This window comes from Haliotis rubra, unplaced genomic scaffold (assembly GCF_003918875.1).
Source record: "Haliotis rubra isolate DU_JTF1 unplaced genomic scaffold, ASM391887v1 Scf1630, whole genome shotgun sequence".
Taxonomy (NCBI): Eukaryota; Metazoa; Mollusca; class Gastropoda; order Lepetellida; family Haliotidae; genus Haliotis; species Haliotis rubra.
The window spans coordinates 112,819-138,596 of record NW_025765593.1 but is presented as its reverse complement, the minus strand read 5'-3'; the positions used below and the strand labels follow the sequence as shown (position 1 = coordinate 138,596).

At 40.3% G+C, this 25,778-nt stretch overlaps 3 protein-coding genes across 4 annotated transcripts; all 3 read left to right on the top strand.

Annotated features, from left to right (window-relative positions):
- Nucleotides 1-7,107: 7,107 nt before the first annotated feature.
- LOC124271770 lies at nucleotides 7,108-19,153 on the top strand. The gene is made up of 14 exons (XM_046706930.1): nucleotides 7,108-7,271; nucleotides 9,537-9,641; nucleotides 13,226-13,315; nucleotides 13,649-13,719; nucleotides 14,031-14,201; nucleotides 14,540-14,680; nucleotides 15,283-15,396; nucleotides 15,816-16,067; nucleotides 16,417-16,552; nucleotides 16,819-17,023; nucleotides 17,108-17,194; nucleotides 17,575-17,923; nucleotides 18,167-18,473; nucleotides 18,900-19,153. Exons 2-14 carry the CDS (start codon nucleotides 9,559-9,561, stop codon nucleotides 19,138-19,140), a joined length of 2,247 nt encoding a protein of 748 aa, XP_046562886.1. The 5' UTR covers nucleotides 7,108-7,271; nucleotides 9,537-9,558; the 3' UTR covers nucleotides 19,141-19,153.
- On the top strand, nucleotides 19,143-21,594 carry LOC124271769. The gene is made up of 5 exons (XM_046706929.1): nucleotides 19,143-19,148; nucleotides 19,238-19,474; nucleotides 19,602-19,811; nucleotides 20,279-20,553; nucleotides 21,342-21,594. The coding sequence occupies exons 1-5, from the start codon at nucleotides 19,143-19,145 to the stop codon at nucleotides 21,592-21,594; spliced, it is 981 nt and encodes a 326-aa protein (XP_046562885.1).
- On the top strand, nucleotides 21,570-25,749 carry LOC124271772. Of its 2 annotated transcripts, XM_046706933.1 has the most exons (8): nucleotides 21,570-21,965; nucleotides 22,108-22,252; nucleotides 22,340-22,623; nucleotides 23,793-23,990; nucleotides 24,095-24,233; nucleotides 24,681-24,715; nucleotides 25,240-25,367; nucleotides 25,731-25,749. In XM_046706933.1, exons 1-8 carry the CDS (start codon nucleotides 21,684-21,686, stop codon nucleotides 25,732-25,734), a joined length of 1,215 nt encoding a protein of 404 aa, XP_046562889.1. In that variant the 5' UTR covers nucleotides 21,570-21,683; the 3' UTR covers nucleotides 25,735-25,749. The 2 variants fall into 2 exon arrangements, with proteins under 2 accessions (XP_046562889.1, XP_046562888.1); XM_046706932.1 differs by lacking the exon at nucleotides 25,731-25,749 and having other exon boundaries at nucleotides 25,240-25,486.
- Nucleotides 25,750-25,778: the final 29 nt, after the last annotated feature.

Sequence of the window (25,778 nt, the reverse complement as noted above, 5' to 3'; positions counted from 1 at the left end):
TGACAGTCAGATACACACCATTCAATGGAAAGGTGTTGAGTAAAATTGCACACCATAACATCAAGAGATAGGTATATACCAGGCCAATAGTGAGACATGGAACAGAAAGGTTACACACTTCACATTGAATTGAATTTACAGGACTTCACCTACCTGGCGGCGGAATCGTTGGGGTTCTCAAGTTCACATTCTGAGGAACGACCAATGCCCGTGTGTGTGACGTCTTCTTCTTACACATAAAGACGACAAAATTACTATGATAATTAGAACAAGGACGGCGCCCACTCCAATCCTGCCTTGACAACCTCGATGGGAACGCCCTTCCACAGAAAACATTTGATAAGTAAAATTGTCTCCAGAATGAATGTTTATGCATGTGGAAAGAACAGAATTGTAACAATGATGTATACCAGTCATGTAACCACGTTCCAGTGACATCACCGTCGCTTGTAAATACTTGAGCAAACCATTGCAATATGAATACCGTCACATTACCTACAGAACCACATCATCTGATCCTTTACAGTTCATTTTACGACATGCAACCAGTGCTGGGCCCCGTTCGACAAGGTGACATTCCCATACTTTAACATAAGCGTACGATAGATGTAGCGCTTATATCGCTTTGCGATATTCCGACATCAAGACATAGTGGAAATTCATTTTACGTAAAACATATTTTACTTAACAGTAGCACAGGACATCAGAAACTTATGACGGCTACAATTTGATTGTGCATACGGTCACGATCAGATGTATATATACCATCTCTCCTTTATGATTAGTGGTTTTCTGCAGTTATTACATATTACATGCATAAATAGTGGTTTACCCTGACTTGAACAGTGTTTAAGTTGTATGTGATATCAGTTGAATTTGAGAATAAAACCCGAAGTAATAAAACAATTCTGGCGTTAATTACGACTTTCATGACTTTCTGTACTTTTCACATACAGAGTCAGTTTAGATGTCTGGTGGATACAAATATCTAGCAGCGTCCAGGAACTCCAGAGACACTAAGTTTTAACAAATTGAGTATTTCCTTAAATTGGCATAATAGTTTAATTCGAATCGCTTTTCTAAGAACGTATTCAAAACAATCGGTATGCAGAGTAGACGTATTAATTTATGTTTGACAAGCAGTTGGCTCTCACACAAGAACAGCGGGCGAGTCTATTATATGGTAGGGAGCATGCCCTTTGTTTGTTTTGATTAATCCGGTTCGTTCCGGACTAGTGGCCGTATGAGAAATGGGCGTATGTCTAATGGGCTACAACCATCCCCAGGGCTTGTGTATCATGTCGACAAAAATAGAATCAGTCTGAATTCTAAATTTGAAGCCGCGATCGTTTCATTCCAGAACACGTAAGATAGACGTAACTCTGCACAGCGACTGCATCAACGTGACCATCAGCGATTAGGTTACATTGATCAAGATAAAAATCCGTAACTCTACATGACGTTTGCATGGCCATAAAGCGACTTACTCCTCGTCACTTGGACAGCAGTATCGCTGGTATATTTCCCCACAACATCCGTACAGGCACGAGAAGGACCGTGAGCCAGAAGTAAGGAGGTTTCTCGACATTCCACGCAATACACATCTGTCATGAAAACAAAAAAAAGTGCTAGAATAGTTTGTTTGTTGAACTTAGGATAATATAGAATACTGACGCCGCTGAACGTTTTCACAAGTGAGAACTAGGGATTTCTGTTCCTATGAGTTCCACGCCTCTGGGGGTAGTACTTCAGCTTCAGCCTTCATGGACAACAGAGGGTCGTATTCTGGGTCATATATACTTGCATGATCTACCAACTTCAATTTTGGAGGAGTCATATAATCGTTATACAAACAGCGAAGCGTGTCCGTCTTCGCGAGTCAGTTACAATAACTTTAACACCCCCAGTAACTGTCATTTAGTAGCCTTTGTAAAACACCATGATCACCAGACCTCGTATACAACGGTAGGTTAAATGTAATTCTACCATGACATTTAAGTATGTTCGTTTTTGATTGGCTGTTACTAAAAAAATAGAGTGAAAAATTTCAATAACCACTTCTGAGAGCCGGTTCACTGCGCGTAGGAATATTTTGCACTCATTAACCCTTACAAAAGTAAACAACACTACGCAAAGGTAATGAGTGCATATTTAAAACGCGTTTTATTCATGGTGCATATGTCATGGTAGAATGGAGATAATCCTATATGTTTACATTTTGAAAGTTGATTACATTTTGAACGTTGATAAAACATAGCGTTCAACCAAACGTTGCTAACGCGTTCATTTAGCAGCGTTCAACCAACTATAATCACTTCCAAAATGTAAACACAATAGGATTATCTCCTAAATATACATTTTACACATCTTACCTGTAAAGTGGAATATGACCAGTATTGAAGCAAGTAACACTGTTTCCATCTTACATATCACACCATTGTTGCTGACTTGTCTATACGTGAGAACATACACAAGATATAAACACCAAGATGAGCGAGATGGAGGCAGTATTTGTATTGACCATTAATTGATCCCTACCAGGATGTTTGAACTGATCTGCCGCTTGCAACTAATGGCTTTCGGATTCATGCTCAAGTATACCCGAAGCACAGAGGTTTCAGCATGAAAGAAACTGTACTCGTGAATCGATTAAAGAGATTTGCAGTTCTATACAACGACCATGGACAACACGAGAGGTTATATATCTAGTTTCTGTTGCTAAAACAACCACAGAATGACTGCAAACATACCTTGAACCAACTACAAGAAGGCATTGTTCGTGTGTATTTAAGACTGTTTTGACCCTTAAGAAATCTGATTTAAGTATAATACAAGCTCAAATTGCTTTTATCGGACTAGGGTATATAGTTCCAGACAAGCGAGATCGACCGTTTTCATATCGATATATACAGGGAATGTTTTCACTTGCTACGATTCGTGTAAGACATATCAAACTACAGTCAAGATGTTAAATGCACACTCATACATATATGATTGGAACATTGTTTTACTGAATTTCCTGTCTAAACTTTAAGATATATTACATGTTTGTTGAGGTTACGAAGTGCCGTGAGAGTGAGGCCATATGAAGAGACATGATACATGCATGGGTATTGAGCAGGGTTTGCTCACAAGTTAAATATTGGGTCACTTTCCTTCTTCATGATGTACAGAATTTTGACCATTTTAACATAATTCATAATTAACACCGGCATTAAAACAATTCTATTGATTTGAGAAGTGCATATTATAATCTTGAAAGAAGGGTCTTTCAGCTATAATATGTATCCTGAAATAAAATAAGATTAAATCTGCTTGTGCATCTTGCATGCTTTTAGTGATACGGAATTCAAAAGAAATTACATTAAAAACTGTCGTCTTGTTGAAGGCATGAAAATGTTTTAAATGTGCTTGTGTTTGTGTACAAGTGATTTTTTGTGTGGGTGTTTTCGTCGTTAACTCGACGTGTCAATTCTGTTTACAAATGGCTGTTTAATACATAAATAGATCCCAAAATAGTTCAAAGTTAATTTAAACCTACCACTATTTTTAATCGTAGCATATATGTTATTTTAATTTATGGCTAGATTATCTAAAACTGCCAATAGCTGAAGGGATGGTGTAAATGCAGCTAGGGTCCATGCAGGAAGCAAATGTACTGTAAGTCCCCATGGTCCTTAGTATGGTGATCTCCCTTCAGTTGCTGGCGATCTATAGCCTGTTTTTATATTGTCATTTATAGTTAAAGTATTTTAGATTTAATAACTAGTTTTAAATTTATTTCTGTGATAATCTAGTTGTTTTACTGTCCTTTGCAGACAGGTAAAATATTTGCTAACTTTATTTTGATTCATTTATATATGCACAACTTTCTTGGTCACGATATGGCTGAAATACTTCCGATGTGACATTAAATCTTAACTCACTCACTCACTCACATAAATAGAACACTATATTTATGTAAGTGTATACTTCTGTTTGATCATCGGATGCTATTTACATACTGTCGATTTATGTGTGAGAGTGTTTTATTAATGGATGTATATGCATGATCGCTCAACCATGTATACTTACATAGGAGACATAATATACCCGAGAAATCGAGAAAGTACAGTCCCACAGAAATAATTTCCCTTTTCGACACACCGAAATACTTCCCATACCTCATTTTACAACTATAGTCATCACTATTGGTAATACAACTATCAGTATGTTTCAAAACTATTAACACAATGTGTCCATAAAGTGTATTTAAAACAATTGTCGTCCTTGTACACATGTCAAAATATACCTTGGAATGTCAGCGTGCATGAAAATCTCTCCATGCTCCTGCATTGCTAACGTGAGCATTCAAATTATCTATTTGAAATCGTTTTTGACAAGAAGGACAAAGGAGGTTTTTATCTAGATTCAGTGTCAAACGATGACTAATTCGTTACGATATGCCAATAGAGTGCATGTCACTCCCCAGGAAAAAGACGATTGCATTTTCAATACACTACCCGGACCTTCAGATAATGCTTTTAACAGATTTAGTGAATCATGCATATAATGCAATTCAACTTTTCGTTTCAGAACATATTATGCAACTGCACTGTATGCAATGTCAGGGAAAGATCGAGTCAGGTTGTTTCACCTTCTCTGTTAGTGGGCGTTGTTGAGGAGCACTGCCTGTGTACCGTGCAGTGACGTCGATATGGACATGTAACATGTCACTTCCTGTAGGCACCTACTTCATCCTACTTTAAAAATATTTGAAATATGCCCATGTAGTCTTTTTTCGTAAACAGCAGTTAAAGTGCCCCTGTTAGATATTGATCTGAGCATGTTCACGAAACCAGCCAAGCATGTATTTCATCCCTTAAGACATTTCTGTAAACTTCCTTGTACACGATATTAAACGAATTCTCGAAGACTCCCCTGTGACATTGCACAATTGCTAATAGTTGCTAAACGAGCCAGCTTGACCCGGCCCAGTGTGTTGACGACGTTCGGCAGATGGAGGTTGTCGTTAGGCGTTCTCCATAATTATACAGTGGCATGGTTACGCCATTGTTGGCTGTCATATGCAGTATATTACAACAATCCATTGAAAGACACACAGGAAGCCATGACAATAAAGTTTTTTTCCTTTATAGGAGAGAAGTGAGGTAAAAAATTAAAGTCACATCGGCAATATATCAGCCTTTTCCTGATTATAATAGATCATATGTTAATAAAAGGTAAGTACATGATAAAGTCTGTCGACAAAGAACAGTAAAACAACTTGGATATCACTGTTCGATATCATTATCACTATAGAGAACAATACCATATGAAACGGGCTAATGGTCGCCAGCATCTGAAGCTAGGTCACCATACTGTAGGTCATGGGGACTTACAGTAGATTTGCTTCCTGCATGGACCCTAGCTGCATTTACACCGTCCCTTTAGATGCTTACAAGGGAGGATGTAGTGCAAAATTGTTAAATACAAGCCACATGGCTGAACTTTATCGACAGTTTTCCAACTAATTAAACTCTAAAGCTGAGGCATAAAAAACAATTTATTTAAGTTCACTAAACGTTTCTTGAAACTATGAAATCCAGCAAACTGAAACCCATGAAAACCACGAGCAGAAATGCTGGCTTCATTAAGTGACTGTCCAAACGTCCACCTGTGACGTCAGCGTGGATAATGAAGTCAACACTATGCTACACTCGCTGACATATCCGTTTGTTGGTTGGTTGTTGTTTAACGCCGCACTCAGCAATATTCCAGCTATATGGCGGCGGTCTGTAAATAGACAATCCAGTGATCAACATCATGAGCATCGATCTACGCAACTGGGATACGATGACATGTGTTTATCTAGTCAGTGAGCCTGACCACACAATCCTTTCAGTCGCCTCTTACGACAAGGAAGGGTTGCCGAAGATCAATTCTAATCTGGATCTTCGTAAGCGGACGATTATGTTTTGATACTACGAACAGTATGTACGTTTCTCTGTTGTCAAATGAAAATAATTTTTCACTCTCCCCAAAAAGAAACGGATAGGTGTATTTTCACGATTTTAATCTGCTACCTTTAAAGCGAGATGACACATGTAACTCTGGATCATTTGCAGCATCCCTTCCCAGTTGGGCGTTCTCTTCAGTATCTGTTGTATCCATGAGCCCCCAAAACTGCTCTGCACCGACCTTGTTGAATTCTGGCCCATTCCTCTTGCAGTGCCTGCAACAGTTGATCTAACGTCTGGGTGATGGTTGGCGTTCACGTAGGCGTCGGCCGAGGTCATCCACAAATGCTCGATGGGGCTGAGGTCGGGCTATTTCAAAGGCCATTCAAGCATGGTAATGTTCTCATTCTGAAGATACTGGCACTCTGGTGAAGTGCCTCCGAACGTCCAATGGCAATGTTAACTATATTTTTTCATATTGCTAAAAAATGACAATAACCGTCTAAAAGCAAAACCACCCTATATAGGCATTTTTCTTGCTCACGCGTACGATTCCTCAGAACTGCACCTTTTCTACATGACATTTTCATGCAAGTTGACACTTACGAACGTAAACGTGCATTTAAGTTTCCGAAGATGCTTTTTCGCACTGTGCATTTCGTTCGTACTACACAAACTAACATTATGATGACGAACATATAACAATCAAACATTAAGTTTGAAAAATATTTGAAATTTATTATATCATATCAATATCACGTATGCCTTTCTATTTTGGGAGAGTATATACACACTTCTGGTCAGTTTAACAGGAATTTATGCAACTCAGGGACCATCCTCCTGTTTTTTGGCGGTACATTTGGGTTAGTATGGGTCCGAGAAAAGGTTGACATCAGATTCCAATTGTCCCAGGTCGACGGCGAACCAAGATGGATCATATTCGATTACTGGACCTTGTTCTTGACTGTCGATCATGATCACGCAGATGATGTAAATGAAGATGGGCTGAAATAGCGTTTCATCGGGAAAAGAATCTTTTACAAGGAGTGTCAGGTTTCTTCTCCTTCGCAACACATTATTCGTTGTTGCCAAATTTAGATCAAAGGATGCTGTCATGAGTTTCCTGTTTACACCGTCGTTTGTCATGCATATTTCATAACTTCCTGGTACAGCATACTTGCACCAGTATCCACCCCATCGACAGTAAGACCCGTTATACCCAGGGCGGGGTAGCCGTAAATGCAACACTATCGTAGCAGAGGCACAGGAAACAGTTGTGATATATTTTGTCTTGTTCCCGACAATATTTGGATATATATCAAAAGCAAGATCGTAAGTATATCATACATTCATGTATATATATCCTTATCTGTGGATATGTGTATCTGCACGTTACAGGTGTACGTTGCAGAACCAACGAGAATCATTTAAAATCTTCATAAAATAACGCTAAAGTGACATTATGACCAAATATATAAGCAGGAATGGGCTTTAAGAAAGTTGGTGCATACAAAGGTGACCTCCTTTCCCAGGCTTTATTTTAAAAAGGCGCTCCTTGCACGTATGCAAAATATGTTGTTTTGTTTTCACTGAAAGTAATGTCTTACTTGCGTCCGGCGTCTTTAAACGTCTTTTCGTCGGAAACCGCACGACCAATATTTTATCAATGAAGCTTCACATGCTTGTCCCACCAATGACGACAGCTAAATTTGCCTAAGAATTTCCAATCCGAATTATTAAAATAGTTTCAGTATAAGTTCAAAACTCGACTTTGTTTGTGTATGTACATGTTGTTATTGACTTTAGTTTTACACCGCACTCAGCAGTATTCCAGCGATATTGCGGGTATGTACATGTAGTTAGTAATGTGGTTTACATGATGCATTCATGTAACATATGTTTCGTGTTTTGCGGTTAATCTTGGTGTGACGACCATCACATGTTTATACCCTAAGTGTCCGGAGTTTACCCTGAGTGATTGGCAGGCTGACGTTCCACATGGCTTTGTCTCCTAACGTAACCTCCTTTTGTTATTCAGCACTTAGCATGACATTTCACAAGTAATATATATTTCAGACGAAATAAACTTAGGAAGTTACACCTTTGTCTAAAGGTTTTGAATGAACACCAAGACATTCTCCTATTTGTCAGAATGTATTGTGTTACACTTTCAATGTATTGCATACATTTTTAAGTTGTTGGCTGTTTATTACAGAAATACAGTTGGCTTCTCATCAAATCAAAAAACTTAATTATGTTCTAACACTGTTTTCAGAAAGTATACTAACGGTGTATACAATAACAGCTAAGTGGAAGTTTATACCGCAACGTGGAAAGAGAGTATTGAAATGTTTTTAAGATCTGCTCCATAAAAGAGCACTACCACCAAATTCAGTTGAAGCCTAACTTGTTGCCATGGAAATGCAACAAGATGACATCCTCATTACCACAGCCTAAGTCATGTAATACAAAATTAAAATTTGCATCTGGGTCTAACGCCCAAAAGACACATCTAGGGATCATGGTTGACATGTGTACCTAGTTTGGTTTAAGCTATCACGAACAGTTTAGGAGATATGCTTCGGACAAAGTCTGACGGACGTACGGACGAACGGATAACACAACACAACACAACACAACACAACATAACATAACATGAATTCTGATGTCGCGTATCGGTCGTGACACGTGCACTTTGTGCACAATGAACTTACTCACTTTCTGGCACCTGAAGTTCACACACCTGATATTGAAACTTGAGGAACGGTTGATTATTCTCTAGCCTCTGAATGTTGTTAATTTCAACCGAAACTGCGCGAACGTCATGACACGGCTTACAGAAAATCAGCGTCTCCGGGCCTTGGGTATGCTGGAGACCAGAATGGCCCAACATGAAGTGGCCATACATTTTGGTGTCAATCGAAACATGATCTCATGTCAGCTCAGATGGCAGGGCAAGGATGTACAGACGACGAGGTAAACGGTATGCTGATGCGTGCATTGTTCAACGCTGTTCGGTTTGGTGGCGATTGCGTGATGGTATGGGGGAACATCACATCTCATGATCGGATACATCTTGTCATTGTCAATGGCAATCTGACAGGTCTGCGATACAGAGATGAGATCATTGGACCTCATGTGCAGCCGTTCATTCAACGTCAGAGACGTAAATTCACGTTTCAGAAAGATAATGCCCGACCACTCCGGTACTCCCTTGTCCAGCAGTTTGTCTGGACCTGTCCCTTATCGAGCACGCATGGCGTGAAATGGAGCCCGGAATCAGCCATTGACGTTAGCTGACTTTAGAGAAGCGTTGGTTCACACAATGAACAGCATTCCCCAAGCTTACTTCAGTCGTATAGGGTCGTCTATGGCTCCCACTGCTTGAAAGTGGGAAGGGGATAAAAGTCATATGATAACCCAGGGATGTTTTAATACGTATAATTGTCCAACTCAAATTGCAACAAAATTCTAAGGCTCCCATTGGGATCACTACACTTCAATAAGCACCCTCCTTGTAGTGTTTGGCAATATGTATTTTACAATTTCTGTCATGTGAGGGTAGGAATGCAGTAATACGTTCTCGTCATCCTTCAGTGAACATCGACAGAAAGGAAGTATGGTGTCTGTACAATACTATATGGTGTTCTGGGTCTGTACACTTGCTACGTGGAATCTCAGCTCAGGATTGGAAGCGAATGGGTAAGACAATATTTCTGTTTTATCACTTAGCCGGTCGAAATATATCCACTGGGTATTTATCTGAAAAAATCAAACAAATTTGATATAGGTTTCAAAAATTAAAGATTATTCTTTAATATTGCTATACTTAGTTTGATTTTTCTGTGTACTGTAAACATGCACCTGTTGACAGTGAGATATACTGATCTTTAGTCAGCTGAAAAAAGGCCCTTTATTATTGATATTTACTCATTATGTGATTGTTATGAGCAAAGTTATCTTATTGAGCTACATGCTAATTGACTAATATATACTTTCCCAAAAAAAGAAACGCATCATGAAAATAGCAATTTCATGTAGCAATGAATTAAAACGTGATTCATTTTACAAAAGGTTTTGCTCTGTTTATGAGTCCTATGGTGTTTATGTTTTGAAACATCACAACAAAACGCACCATCCGTAAAATACCCGTATTTAACAGCATGATTTTCAATTTCGGCGTGTAGTGTCACAGAATACACAATTCACATGTAATGCACGTGAAAGTTGGGGATCAGATAGTCTCAATGATGGGTATAAAAGGTTGATCGCTGTCTGTCGATTATTCACTGTATTTGGAATATTGTTGACGAACGTAAAATGCCACGTCTAAGTGAAGCCAACAGTCATATCGCCATTGGTTTGCTTGAAGCTGGCCAGTCTCAACGTGCAGTTTCCCGACGCATGAATGTTCACCAAAGCACCTCGAGCGACCACTACGGCGCAGGATCGCTACATCCGGGTACATCACCTGCGTCATCGAACAGCTACGGCGACCAGTACCGCTCGACAAATACCCGGATTGAGGAGGCTTTCTGCACAGACCGTCAGGAACAGGCTGGTTTACGTGTCAGAAGACTTATTTTGGCCCTGTGCTTGGTCAACAACATCGTCGACATCGAGTTCAATGGTGCACCAACGTTCAGGCCTGGAACCAACCGAATTGGCGTAGAATCTGGTTCAGTGATGAATCACGATTTCTATTGGAACGACGCGATTGAAGAATGCGGGTGTACAGACGTCGACTTGAACGTTTCGCCGACGCTTGCGTTCTCCAGGTGGACAGATTCGGCCGGGAAAGTGTTATGATGTGGGGAGCGATCACCTGTCGTAGGAGAAGTGATTTGGTGATGATCCAGGGCAACCTGACAGCTCAACGGTACTGTGACGAAATCCTACGCCCACACCTCCTTCCAATCATTGATCGCCCGAGGGAGTTGTTTCAACAGGACAATGCCAGGCCCCACACAGCACGTCACACTAGAAACCTCCTCCAAAACCACAACATCAATGTGCTCCCATGGCCCTCAAGATCACCCGACTTATACCTGATCGGACATCTGTGTGATGCCCTGGACAGACGGGTGCGACGCCGTCACCCTCAGCCCCAGACACTTCAGCAACTCGCACAGGCACTACAGGCAGAGTAGGCTGCGATTGGGCAACACGTGATTCTGAGACTTATTCGTTCGATGCCAAGGCGATGCCGTGCGGTTCTGGATGCCCACGGTGGTCACACGAGGTATTGACTTCAGCGCCACCACACGTCTCCATGTGACACTCAAACTGACTTTCCTCGAGTTGGTGCCAAAGACGGATAGGTCTGCCTTCCCAGTGTGCAATTTCGCTATATTTCATTTACTCATACAGCCTACAAGATGTTTAAAAATAAACATAAAAATACAGTTGAAATTCCTATATGCGTTTCTTTTTTGGGAGAGTATATTAAGCTTGACATGGGAACGGTCTGTATGATCTGGTTTGAAATCATAGAAATTTTTCGAGATTTAGCTAATGGTGGTCTTAAACACCTTAAACACGCTGCACTTTCCTCCATGTTTTCCAGTATTGTATCATTTAAAATATCTGCTTTTAACTCTAATGCAGACTGCACTACTTGGAAAGTATTTGTGTAACTAAAATGTGTCTATTTTCTACACAAGTGGTCCATTATTTCATCAGCTCAAGGGTTTCATGTACAATACTTGTTTTCCAGACTTTCTGACTCTACATTACTGGAATGTAACCTTGTACTGTTTTTTTTGTTGCTGTGAATAAAATGTTAATTGGTTTACTTCTACAGTCCTCTGTAACAATAATATGAATTCTCGAAATGATACTGTTTGTTCCGAAAGGGTAGTATCTTTACAGATTTTGACGAGAAAACACGTGTCCAGCAATACCAAGGATAACATATCATTTTAATTGGGAAATCAATTCTTCGAAGTCAGTCATTCTAATTGGTCAGACATGTTACATGATGGAGATTTGTTAGATTTTTATTTTATGTTCAGAAAGCCCATCGAATATAACACTGCCCGTGCGTGAGTGGTCATAAGATATGTTCAATATGTTCACACGCATTGACTTAGATTATATAAAGCCGTTTGCATCTCAGGTAACAAGACGTAACACGCCATTAAAGTAAGGACAACTGACATTACCTCAAAATAGTGTAACATGACAATACCTTGTATCGTCGGGAAACTCATTCTTATTGCAAATGGCGGCTCTTGGAAAAGAACATTACAGGTAATGTCTTTTCAATTACCTGTTTGTGAACATTTAATAAAGATATTGGACCTATCAGGCTATCATAGCATTATGGCTGATATATTTTGTAATCTGATAAGAAACATACTGGTTTTAGTATCAAACTGAAGTACACCATTGACTGTGTGTGTAGAAATTTAAGATGACACTCTCGAGCTAAATCTCCTCGAAAACAGATATGTCACCATACCTTATGATGATTAGTGATTATATTTAAGGTACAAAATCCCGTAAATATATGCCATCTGACTTCACAAATGGTTTAAGTGTGGTCGGGCTTTGAATAATAAATCCGTTATGGTATGTGCCCGGGATGATCAGTACATGGAGTAGAGTGGGGTGAGGTGGGGTGGGGTGAGGTGGTGATGCTTTAGCTGATGAAAACAGTCTCCGAGCTATTCTAATTGTGGGTTAGGTATAATATATTTCACATTGGCACTTGTGTGAAAACAACGAGAGGTGTGCCACAGTTCACAGCTGCCTGTTGGAATGTGCAGGGCGTGAACTGAATTAATGCTGACAATGACAACAATACCTATGTTCAACTTTTTTGGCTTGTGTGTTTCTTTTTTGTTGAAAGGTTTATATTAATGGGCAGGTAAACTCAACCCAGAAGCTTTGTAGATCTTAATACTTTTTTGGACAAACAGAATCATAAATTGAAGTAAAAACGGGAAGGCAAAATTGTCACCCCAAACGACAAATATCCGAATTCCCCTTCCATGGATTAAACGGGTTCTGGGTTTTGCATAATTTGGGCTATAAAAGGAATTACAGAGAGGAAACAGTATTCCACTGTGACAAGTTCACGGTGGTATATATTTCCAATTCTAAGAGGGGTGTTCACTTTCGTACTTGTTCGTAAATAAGACACTAGAAATGAGTCCCCAGTCATTGGATGTTGTTCACATGCATGGATAGTTGTAGGCATTTCTCAGTAAAGATGCAACTCGTTTGAATGCATGTGTGGGGTGAAGAAAAAATGCAATCTCCAAGTCTTACTTTCCTTTCAGTGTAAACGTAGAGGCGTATACAACTTACAGGTCATCAGGTTACACAACGAAGTGTGGGTTTTGGAAGTGGGGCCGGTGCACAAGATACAGGTAAAAACATCTGTACTTAAAAACATTGGTTATCATTCATAATGTTCTTTTTTGAATACATACATCTTCCTGATTTGACCAGTCTCCCTGTTAATGGCTTTTGAACGATGATTTAGTTATGTTCTGATCACATTTTCTGAAGGTCAGGGCATCACCGTTGACCTATATGACAAACGGAAATCCTCTTTCTGATCTGTAGTGACCAATCGTAATCGATGCCCGCACTATGTCCGAATATTAAAGGATACATGATATAAATATTGTTACGAAGTTGCACATTCCTGTGTTGACAATATTAAAGGCATCGTAGGAGAACACGTTTTCTACTACCAGGAAGAGGCCGGTCACAAATTACAGATGCAAATCAGGGTACAGATCAACAGATAGCAAAGGCTGCCCACATCGTAAGTGAATTGTGCTACTTGGACTGAGCAACGTCTGGTCTCACTAAAATTGTTGTCATAATGATCTGATCATCTGTATACCTTGATATGTATAACATAAGGTTGGACGGGTCGTGGAATGTATTCTGGTAGAACTGTTGATTGTCATACACAAACATGTTTTTGTAAGGCTCACTAATGCATGCAAACATGCGTTCTTTCTTTTAATCCCATCTAGGCAAATAATACAAGATACCTCGGATTTCTCATGATTTGACATTGATGGTTTCAGTCACATACTGTAACAATGAAACACCATCTAAACATTGCAGCTGTATGTGACAATCAGATACAGTCCGCTGCTTGCAACATCGAATACAGGACATCTCACATCGTCTACAGTAACGGCAGGACACAGTACAAGAGTGGGGGCAGCTGTACCTCCCCTAGGATCTGTGCCAACTGTAATGAAGGCTTTTACCCCAGCAATGAACGCTGCAGAAGTACGTGCATTAAGGCTCAGTCGATTCATTCATGTCGGGGACGTGTATGTGCCGCCATTCGTGTCGCGGCGTTACTTCCCTTTGGTATGCTATAAACCTACACATGCGGGTTTGAATCCCCGATTTTGTTTCTTGTGCTATCAGCGCCATACTCGTGGTTTGTACTAAAATCGTAAACGCCATTTGTATCTTTTTTCCTAAAATTAAGCTTGCATGACTGGAAATGAGGTGTTGACCACAGCTGGCTCACTTGTAAAAGCTTTTGTGACCATAATATATTTCTGCGTTATCTGCGTTCCCAGCTCAAAATTCACGTTGTCACATATTACCATTGCCAGTGTGCAGCGCCATCAGTAACTGTGACCTGGAGACATGCACCAGCAGCAGCAACCAGGTGTGTAGTCGCTGTGATGGGGTCGTGCTGGGCCAGGCAGGACACATGGCGTATGTGGCGTCTTCTGATAACAGATCTTGCATACGTGAGTTGCAATTGGTGAATAACGACTCAACAATATATCCCCCACTTACACAAATGCATGTTGTTAGGTTCCTACTGATATTATCACAGTTCATCGAGTTATGAACAAAACAACATACAAGCAAACCCTCAGAATTTTCAATCTAAACATATTATTTCTTCTATTCCCTGGTCTTTTATTACTGAAATGGGTTTTATTGATATCTATTTGTATGGTATCCTTCGACTCTATCTCTGGATATGTCAAATAAAACAAAATCGTTTTTAGTCAAAAGCCAGGAAGTGGACATCGGTTTTACGTATATTGTTTCTTATTACAACAAATGATCATGTCGAAGTAAGACTGACTGAGTTTGGTTTTACGCCGCTATTAGCAATATTCTAGCAACATCACGGCGGGGGACACCAGAAATGGGCTTTAAACATTGCACCCATGTGGGGATTCGAACCCGGGTCTTCGGTGTGACGAGCCAACGCTTTAACCACTAGGCTACCCCACCGCCCCTGTCGAAGTAAGAATATGCCTTGCCGTCAACGAACAATACAGATTTAGATACTTAACTGACCATGCTGTGAAGCCAGATCCCACATTTGTGTCTACAGAGGCGTGTTCCTGGCGGAGTGACAGCACCCGGTGTTATCCCGGAACCTGCAGGAACGAGTACGCCAGTAACTGTGCCTGCTCCAGTGGCTTCACAGGGAAACATTGTCAGACAAGTGAGTTGACGCTTCCTGGGAATACAAGTAGCAAACAACAAGCACTTAAAGCTTCTTTTTCGTTTGCAAGGTGTAAATGACAGGTGCTGCCAGTAGCGCCAGGCGTGCTTACCTTTTTTTCTCGAAGACCTTGTGCCATCATTGACTTTCGGTGATTCATTCGTTATATACTTTTCAGCGCTATATGTTGCTTCAGGATTCTTTGAATCTGTTTCTATGGATGATCGGCATTGGCCTTTCACTGGCGTTGATTTTCCATATTTAAGTAGTTCCCTTTAGCGAAATGGACACCGTATGAATAGAAACGTTTGAACTGGAAATGTCAACGAAATTGTAAATCTTTTGTACTGTCGTTTATCGTATTTGTTCGTATATTTTGTACATTCGTTTTTTGTTTATACAATACAAGTATGTTACAGTAACAACGAAGCCCACAATACACTTCAACCGCCTTAGACTGACCACCAGCAACGGTGACACGGCAGAGGCACCTCCCGACATCAACAGTGGTCCATCTCAGTCCACCAGCTGGTCAAACATCAACTCTCCATCCAGAATGTACTACAAGTTTACGGGAGAATACAAAATGGTACCTCCGTCCAGACATGCCTTCATTGAAGACTTCCGTGTGGGAATTGTCAGTGGTTCTTCTACATTCAAACTAAAGAGAGGTATGTCGAATATCAGAGGGCACAGTATGAATAATGTGACATTTTGCTGCATACGTTCGAAGTTGGAACGTATACCTAACGTGTCAGGTATTATATTGTACAGTTTATCTGGCTTTACAACGGTATATACGGTGGTGAATTCATAATCAAGTACCCTTTCCACATTCAAGTCCACTGTTCAATTCCGACTATATCACGAGCATGCGTTTATGTATCATCATCAAACAGCGATAAAATGATGTGTCGGCGAGAACATAACCTGAATCACCTAACTGATCAACTCGAGTTTTGTTGTTTCATCATTATCTGAAAACATTATTCACTCAGCTGACTGTGTTGTTGTACCAAGGTGCAGGTGTTGTCTCCACTAAGGTCTATAACTGTGGAGGAGCCAGCCGAACCAGCCCGGACACAGACCTGTACACATGTGAAGGAAACCCACAAGGGACGTCTGTACTACCTCTGCCCTTCCAACACAGAGATGTGTGAGTGGTGGGGAGGGGCTAGCTACGATACAGACACCGTGCGTTATTTTGAATGTTGAATAATGAAACGAATAATTGTGTATATAAGTCTACTATCAATATGATCATATGTACACTCGCTATGTTGACAAGTTAAGTGGCCACTACTGTGTACAGTGTAAGTTAGTCAACAGAACGTTGATGAACTACAGTGCAACTGTTTCTCAATTGATATAATTTTCACCATTTGTAGAATTCTGTATATATTTTGACATGATTGTTTTCAGTATGGAATTCACTTATTCAACAAGTAATGGAGGGTATGTGGAGGTTCGGGACAAGGAGAGTAACACACTAGTGACCTACTACTACAACGGTGCCACACAGACCCACACCTTTACTATGTCCATAGACCTGGTGGATCCCTATCACTGTACTGGTACCACTGCCTGTGTTGGCAGCATGCTGACTGTTCCCGATGTTATCAAGACTGTAAGTATGTGACCATAGTTATATTTCACTTTCACACCCGATGTTAATTGTATACAGGAAGAATGAATCTGTTACTTGTTTCAGCCCACAGTGAACTTCCGCTGGAGTGGCTGGTCAGATACTGATGCAGGAGTCGACTACTTTGTCAAGGACGTGTATGAACTCCACGCTGTTGGGGGGTGTACTCAGGGATAAACGTCGTGTTAAGACTACAACGTTGACAAGCTCAAATGTGAGGAATTGTGGTTCCAATATTTACATGAATACAAATCATGGTTGATTATTTGCAGTCTCGTGAATATAGAAAGCGCTATGTGAATGCATGCGCGCGCGTGTGTGTGTGTATACATGTGCTTACGCACGTGTGTGTTACCTTCACAAATAAGTAGTAAAAATAAGTACTTGATCCAGCTAAACAAATCTGAACTGACATGAACATGACACTTGAACTGACAAGGACATTAATTCCATTGACAATCGATCTGTCACGGTGTGTGGTCACGTGTTCAGTTTACAGATGTATGTATTGTTTCCATATGTACATGTTTCAGACGTCCAACAGCTTCACACTGACTACGGCGGGCGTGTATTCTGTCGTCCTAACTGCCTATGACAAGGGAGGTAATCACAGAAGTACAAGAAGAATATTGATATATGATGGTACTTCAACTGTAACAACACGAGCAAATACATCTCTCCGTGTGACAACAGCATCATCAGCAACATCAAAGTGGCAATCTACATCATCATCAGTGACAGTAGACTGGACCAACAGATACATCAACACAGTCCATCTCAACAACAAGTGGCTCCTTGGCGTAGCTTCTCTGGGTTACATCAGCTCGGGCTATGATGATAAGGAGGGTGACAGAAGTGTGGCTGCCATCAACAATGTTCAAGGTTGGCACAATTTGCAGGCTTGTTTATATAGAACGTACACATGTTCTGGAATCTCATATATAATGACGCATTTATCACAAGATAACAACAATCCATCATTGGTGTATACACACTTATTCAACGAATCAACTAATAATGGCCATATAGAAGCATTCATAATCGTTTTGTTTGTTAACTTTTACCGCTGAAATCCCAAGCATCTCCCTCTTCTGATAACTGAGTATGGTCATGTATGTTCAACAGGTGTAACACAATTCTTGTCGTCATACAAAGTTGACCACCAAGGAGGATCGTCCATCACCAGTCCACCAGCTGATAGCCTGTTCACCAGTCAAGCTCTGAGTCAATCACAGACCATAACACCCTCACTAGTGGACGGGGACACTGTACGCTTCTGGATACGAGCCTATGACATCAGACGCGAATTCCTTGAAGAACATGTGACAGTCCACATCGACACATCACCCCCAGTCATAGAGAACCTTTGGCTGACCAGGGGAGACCGACTCAACATCAGTGTACATGGAGCTGAGGAGTTTTCCGAAATGACGCAAGTCCTTGTTTTAATATGGCGCTAATTAATTAATTATTATAATTCAGCAGCATTATTGTTAGTTCATTTCTAGATTCACTTTAAGAATTTGGATAAATAAATATTTTGACTAAGTAAACATGTCATGAGATGTATTTTTCCCTTCGTCCAACTTTACCTAAGTACTTCCGAAATGACGCGTCTTTTGTTTACTTATGGTGTTCATTAATAGATAATTATACAGAAATAATATTATTTTTGGTTCGTTTTTAGATTCCCTTTCACAAACATTTGAGACTTATATCGGGGACATGACCTGTATTTTGCCCTTCGTCCAACTTTACCAGTGTACTACTCAAAACAGTGGACTACCTTGATCACGGTAAAATCTCCGAGACAACGGTCTGATGTGATGAATTGTCAAACTTTGTTATGCAATTTCAGAATGGAGTGGATTGCATACGATGAGCACAGTGGCTTGGAGACGGTGTCATGGCGTATTGTAGATAAATACCGGGGTTTAGATATCGTGCATGGAGTTCAGCATATCACGGCTCAAGGGGACACAAGTGTAAGTAGTTTTCAGTACACACCTATGTATGCCATAGTTGTACTTCTTGCGGTAATGGAACATGCGCTTTACTCCATTACTTCTCTTGTTAAACACACTTTATCACATATTTGACAATGGAGGTTGGTCAGACACCATCAATAATATTAATGACCATATGTCTCAAAAGCTAACTGTATTGTTAAAAATATCTGGTATGTAAATAACACAGAGTATTGCTAACTGCAAGAGAGCCTACACTGATGCCCCAAGGGGAGCTAACTGTTACTGCACGCCAGCCAAAGTTTGCTACCATCGTCACTTCCAAGTAAAGCCCATCGTAGTAGACAGTAGTCTCCCACATGGTGGAATATTCAGCAACAAAAGCAGGGGATCACACGACTCTGACTACTACCTAGAGGTCAATGTGACAAACCGTGCCAAGCTTAAAACAAAGATGGAGTTTAAAGTAAGTGAAACTTTCGTATGATTGATGGAAATCGCTTCTATGCGTTCAATACAAGTATATATGATTTCCTTTTGATCAATATACACATGATCTATTTCCTAACATGCTGTTCCACGACCTTGTCCAGGTTACAGTTGATACAAGCCCCCCTCATCCTGGCGTTGTTAAGGATGGTCAGATAGGGAACCCGGAAGTGGACTACCAGCAGCATCTCCAACTCTCCAGCCAATGGGACGGATTTTTTGACAAAGAGAGCGGAGTCAAATTTTACCAATATAAATTTGGGCCTCAATGTCTCTCAGCAAATGAATTTGGAGTTAATAAATCTTCATTTGAGGTAAATATAGAACGTCAGCGTTAAAGAATACACAGTTTTGACTATCCTTGAAACCAATTCTGTTTGCTGTAAAGGGGAAAACTGGCTGCGTGAGTCATGTGAATGGATCACTGAAAACCAGTGATGACACCATGTTCATGCCAAAAGGCTAAGCATCTCCTGCCCTACAAGTATCATACTCCATTCACAACAGTTGCCTAAAACTGGAAGTATTTTCGCAGTACCCCTGCCATGCGACGACTACCTGAAAACAAACCAGACAATCATGTGATCGATGAATTAGAAAATGTGGTGAATGTAGATAATATGGAAGTACCATGTGTGCGTGCATGGGTGGGGCGTGCATGCGTGCGTGTGTGTGTGTGTTTCTGTACTGGAGATAAGATGAAATGATGTTGTTGTTTTTCTCTTGTAAAAATCACACAAATCTGTCTAAATATTTCGGATCATTCACTCATCACATGTAGGTCACGGAAACCTATTCCACATCCGCCTCCTGGACAGCGCCCTCTGTCGGCAAGTTTCACGTGACAGTGGTGGCCTTCAACCGAGCACTGGGAGCATCTGACCCCGTGTGTTCTGACGGAGTGACTGTAGACACAACACCACCCAGTGTCAGTGAGGTGGCAGTGAGAGACTCTAGGGTGATGGAGGGGCTGGTCAAGTCATCAGATAAAGTTGTGTGGTTCATCGACGCCCACAGGAGACGTACCCTGGTGGTCAATCCAGATGGCAGTTGCAGGTACAACAGTTTAGTGAAAAGTGTATGCGGTTTTTTTGTATTTTTCTTCTAATTCTGTGATACGTGACTGTCGTGTGTGATGGTCATACTTCCAGTATCATTGAAAGTACTTAATTTTATTTCTCATTTTCACATAATACCACGATAGATGAAATCCGGTTGGAGGTTTAAAAACGTAATTGTAATTTTGCCTGAAGAATTACCAATAAACATCATGCTGATACCAGGAGGATAACAACTGGATATGCAACAGGTGACTGTTGGACCATATTAAAAATTAGCATTGTGTCTGATTGAATATTTTCTGACATTATTCTGGATTTATGTTCGGGGCTGTTGTCATCGGTAATTTACATTGTCTTATTTGGAAGAAGGAACATTGTCGTCTTTCTAATTCTTGAAACGACAATTTATCCTGAATGATTTGAGTTTTGATTTTACATCTGAACTCAAGGCTATGCACATGTTCTTATAAAAGAATCCTACTTTCCCCCGATATGAACGCAATTTCACGATGTGATCGTCGACGTCATGATTAGCCGACTTTGATCTCATGCCCACAACCAGTTCAAGTTTGTCTCATCAAATTCAACATCAAATTCGATGCCACCTATCTGTAATTAAATAGTCATTTGGTAACGAGGATAACTCTAAACCTATTTATCGTTAAACAGTTTCCTCATTATAAGTAATCAGTAACTCACAAGCAACATTAATATCGTTTACAATACTCCAGTATACAGTATACAGTTAGCCATCACACAGATACATCATGTAACTGTCTCCAGTTCCAAGGCCACGCCAGTAGATGACCAGAGAATGTCCCTGTTTCCAATACATCGATACAACAATGGAAGTGGGATGCAACTTGGGATCAATCCTGAGTGTGAATCTTTACTAGCATTACCTGTCAGCTTCACCAACTTACTCTATGTCTACAGGGAACACCATGTGAGTACCTTATGTAATGAAGATCGCAATGAAGTACCAGCATGCACACCCTTTGTGTATATTTTAATACTCATTATTTGTGAAACTTAACAATGTTTTCTCCAGCTTATCATATCAGTATTTGATTATTTGTGTACAGTAACAACGTTTTTATCCGTATCTCAGTTCAGTTTTTGATCATGTGTCGTCTATTTATAAACTGTACACTGCTTTCAGTAAAGTGTTTGATTGTTTCCCAGCTCTTCGTAAACTGGACTGGCAGTGACTCTGAGAGTGGTATCTATGACTACGAGCTGGGGCTGATGTCAGATCCTTCTGGTGAAGCAGCTCCAGATATCCTGCCCTACACATCCACTCATCATCATCCTCAATATCAGGGCTACCATCCTCGTCTCAGTGAGGGACAACAGTTCTACATCGCCATCAAGGCCATCAACAAAGCTGGCATCTCAACTGTCAGAGTAAGGGCACACAAGAGAATCACTTATGTTTCATGTTGTATGTTTATGAAGAATATATGCATCAATTTCTTTGGACTGATGACTCTTTGCGTAAACACACGTATTTGAACGAAATGACCAGATGTAACTGTTTTCATTAAAGGTTGTTGGACCTGTCACCGTGTATACACGATACCCTGCATTTACTGGATCAGTGACAGTGACGCTGAGACACAACTATTTGATTGCACGTTGGCCAGAGACAGCATTCACAGACACTGGGTATCTAAAATATGAAGCTGCAGTAGGTATGTGCAGTCGTTATCGCTCTAATATCCTTCATCTTATTTCAAACGCCTATGAAACTGCCATTGCACTTACATTATGTTCGTCAGGAACTAAGGACGGCAAGTCGACAATAATCCCCTTCACGACGCTGCAGTCAGGAGGAGGTTGTACACTGACGTCGCCACCCACGTGTACAGCTGTCGCCCTCACAGACGTCCACTGGGACCTCCATCACAGCCACACCTACTTTGTGTCAGTCAGAGTCACCAACATAGTTGGACTGTCTACAGTGGCAGTGTCTGAACCCTACGTCCATACCGTCATGCCGCCGTTACGTGGTGTAGTAGAAGACGTTATTCCAGCTGGAGAAGAATCCTTGTTCACAATACCGGTATGTGTATCTTTAATGTTATTTATCACGTATTCGGCAAACGAACGCGAATGTGTGGTTGAATATCATATCACGAAACAAACAGGTTCACACAATTTTATGCTAGTGATTTATATAATCTGTATTTTACATGATATGCATGATTCGATCACGTTAATAATATTTCAAACACTCTTCAGCTTTCTTTTTATCGATAGTGGATAGTTCTGTCATCACGTATTAAGTCAGTAACTATAGTCTTCGAGACGTATTGTCATAAATGTCGTGATTAGTAGGCCACTTCATTGCTTATACAACCTGTTATTGTTTCGTGAGTTTCTGGTAATAAAGATAGTGTTATGCTGACGTGTAAAGAAAGGGATATAGCCTTTGAATATTTTGAGATCATTATTTTAGTTCTTGTATCCCATAAGTACAACCCTTGCCATGTTCAACTGGATACATTTTGCTTTTGAATCTTCTGCTATTTATACAACAAATGTTTTCTTTCCATTATTTTCTGTTTGCATTATTTATATCTATATGTTTGTAGATCATTCATTACCTCATGAACTCATGTACTACAATATTCTCCTATGGGTGATACTATGCGTTCGTACCCGTGAAGGTCCGGGTTAGAATGAGCCTTCAGTAACCCATGCTTGTCATAAAAGGCGACAAACGGGATCGGGTGGTCAGGCTCGCTGTCTTGGTTGACACATGTCATCGATTCCCAATTGCGTAGATCGATGCTCATGCTGTTGATCACCGGATTGTCTGGTCGGGACTCGATTATTTACAGACCGCCGCCATATAGCTGGAATATTGCAGAGTGCGGCGTAAAACAAAACTCACTCACTCAAGCTGAAGAGTGACCACGAAATAGTGTCAGTACACAGAAATACTGAACGTTCATCTATTCATCCATGTATGTTGTATTGTCTGGTCCAGACTCGATTATTTACAGACCGCCGCCATATAGCTGGGATGTTGCTAAGTGTGGCGTAAAACTATACTCACTCACTCACTTACTATGCGTTCGTGGTGTTCTAACCAGGTCAGGTCAGTCAAAGCTAATTTCGAAAATGGCCCAACATTATTAATGTTTGTTTTATATACTCGACAAACACATCGTCCCTGTAGCATGTGTGATGACCATGGAAGACATAAATATGTCTGTATACTTTCAGCGTACTGATGACACAGACTACCAAATATCAACACGAACATTAACAGCGAGATGGTATGGATTTGACAATGGAATAACTGCCATTACGTACACGGTTGGAATTGGGTCTCAGCCATTTACAACAGATATCCAGGCGCATGTCTATGTTGGAAGTGCAACCTTACATTCTTTCACTGGTTTGAGCCTGCATTGGAAAACGGTTGGTAAACTGATGTTGATTGAAACACTTGCAAACTATGAATTTGTTCTGTTGTTTACAGGATTGTATATGTACAATCAAGTGGCGCCTCTGTCTAATTTCAGAAGTATTTTGTGACTGTCGTGGCTGCTACCGATGGCGGCGGAGACGTGACGGTGTCCTCTGACGGTGTGACGATCATCAGGCCCAATGTTGACATCACAGATGTCATTGTCAGAGATGGCCTAGGATGCAGTGATTCTGGTATTTGTTGTAGTTGTCATGGATGACGAAAAATTGCATTAAAATGTTGCATATACTTTATGATTATAATGATTCTGAAATATATGATTTCAGATTTTGCAACTCAAATGTTTTAACCTTAACCGTATGATAAGGACTAGTTTCAAATTGTCCGACATGATAAAAATTTAACACGTAATTCTATAATTCTGCAAGTCTGACAGTTTCTATGGGAAATGATAAAAGACATGGCTTCTCAGCACAAAACACTATTGAACGAACGAATGTTTTATAATTAGAAATATTAGTTTCAGAAGCTCTGTTGTTTATTTTGATACACTTTAAAAATTATAAAACCGCAGGATTCTTATTAGGCTTACTGAACTAATGTGAACTAAAATCTACTAGAAAGTCAATTTATGCTCTTAGTTGTGAGTTAATTGAGTTTTCGACGAAATTTGATTTTAGTGAATGGTGCTCTCCGAAGTGCAGTAAACCAGACGGTGAGTGAGATATTACGTAACTGGATTTAGTAGGGTGTTGTGCATGTGATCAAGGTATAGCCTTGCACATATTAGCCGTTTACCTGGATATTTTGTGCATACGTTTCGCAACATGCACGTCACAACGCCGTCACAGTCTATGTCGCCGGGTTAGCTAATCAACAAGGCATTCAGTATGGAAGTCGACATATCTCGACAGTAAACAAAAAAAGAAAATCATTTACATATTCATAACAACAATTCCTACTCCGTCAGAATGTGTTTATCAAACAATGTTTGCGAAGCGCACCGACGAACAGTGTCGCTCATGAAGATTTCATAACGTGTATCCTCACGATTTTACGATACTTGAGTCAGTGTTTGTATATATTCCTCGATCGCTTTGAAATACAATTGCGTGTCCCTCACGCTCATGAAATAATATCCTCAGCCATATAAGTAACATATTCCTTGTGTGATGCAAAGTCGCTACACTTGTGGTCTTCTATGTGAGAGGTTAAATGTATTGATGAATGTCTTAACAGAGATGTTCACGAGATAACACATACCAAGTATCTACTTCATCATATGCGGCCCACTGGGATACAAGCAACTGGCTGCTCAGTTATCCTGATGTACAATGGAGTTTGCAAAAAGAAAGTTCCTCGAACTGGTATGTGAAGATCGCTCGATGACAAAAAGATTAGCATAGTCACGATTGTCCTCAGGCCGAGTGGTTTATTAAATCAATTTAACTTGTTAACTTACCTGCTGGAAATGTATCATAATTAGGTAAAAAAATATCTAGTAAAGTACTGGTCATGTTTAATCCATAATGTACTTCCTTCTACATTGGTGCGATATTATTTCACCATTGTATATGACAGAAGAGATGTATTGTAAGATAAACGCCACAAAACGTTTACTGTAAACTGTGTATCTCATATACAATAGTGCAATAGGGTTGTCGTTTCTATAAATGCATAATGAACTACTGAAAAGTTGCAATTTGGCCATTCAGCTTTTATTCTCATAGTTGACCTATGGGACATTGAACCAGAGTTTGAGCCCCTTGGAACATCGG

Excerpts from the sequence above, each read along its gene's own strand:
- LOC124271770 (XM_046706930.1), top strand. The coding sequence starts at position 9,559 with ATGGTGTCTGTACAATACTATATGGTGTTCTGGGTCTGTACACTTGCT. Across the intron at positions 13,316-13,648 it reads GGCCGGTGCACAAGATACAG|GAAGAGGCCGGTCACAAATT; the intron begins GTAAAAACATCT and ends TTCTACTACCAG. Across the intron at positions 16,068-16,416 it reads TACATTCAAACTAAAGAGAG|GTGCAGGTGTTGTCTCCACT; the intron begins GTATGTCGAATA and ends TGTTGTACCAAG.
- LOC124271769 (XM_046706929.1), top strand. Across the intron at positions 19,812-20,278 it reads TTAATAAATCTTCATTTGAG|GTCACGGAAACCTATTCCAC; the intron begins GTAAATATAGAA and ends CATCACATGTAG. Across the intron at positions 20,554-21,341 it reads AATCCAGATGGCAGTTGCAG|TTCCAAGGCCACGCCAGTAG; the intron begins GTACAACAGTTT and ends AACTGTCTCCAG.
- LOC124271772 (XM_046706932.1), top strand. The coding sequence starts at position 21,684 with ATGTGTCGTCTATTTATAAACTGTACACTGCTTTCAGTAAAGTGTTTG. Across the intron at positions 21,966-22,107 it reads CTGGCATCTCAACTGTCAGA|GTTGTTGGACCTGTCACCGT; the intron begins GTAAGGGCACAC and ends TTTTCATTAAAG. Across the intron at positions 22,624-23,792 it reads AATCCTTGTTCACAATACCG|CGTACTGATGACACAGACTA; the intron begins GTATGTGTATCT and ends GTATACTTTCAG.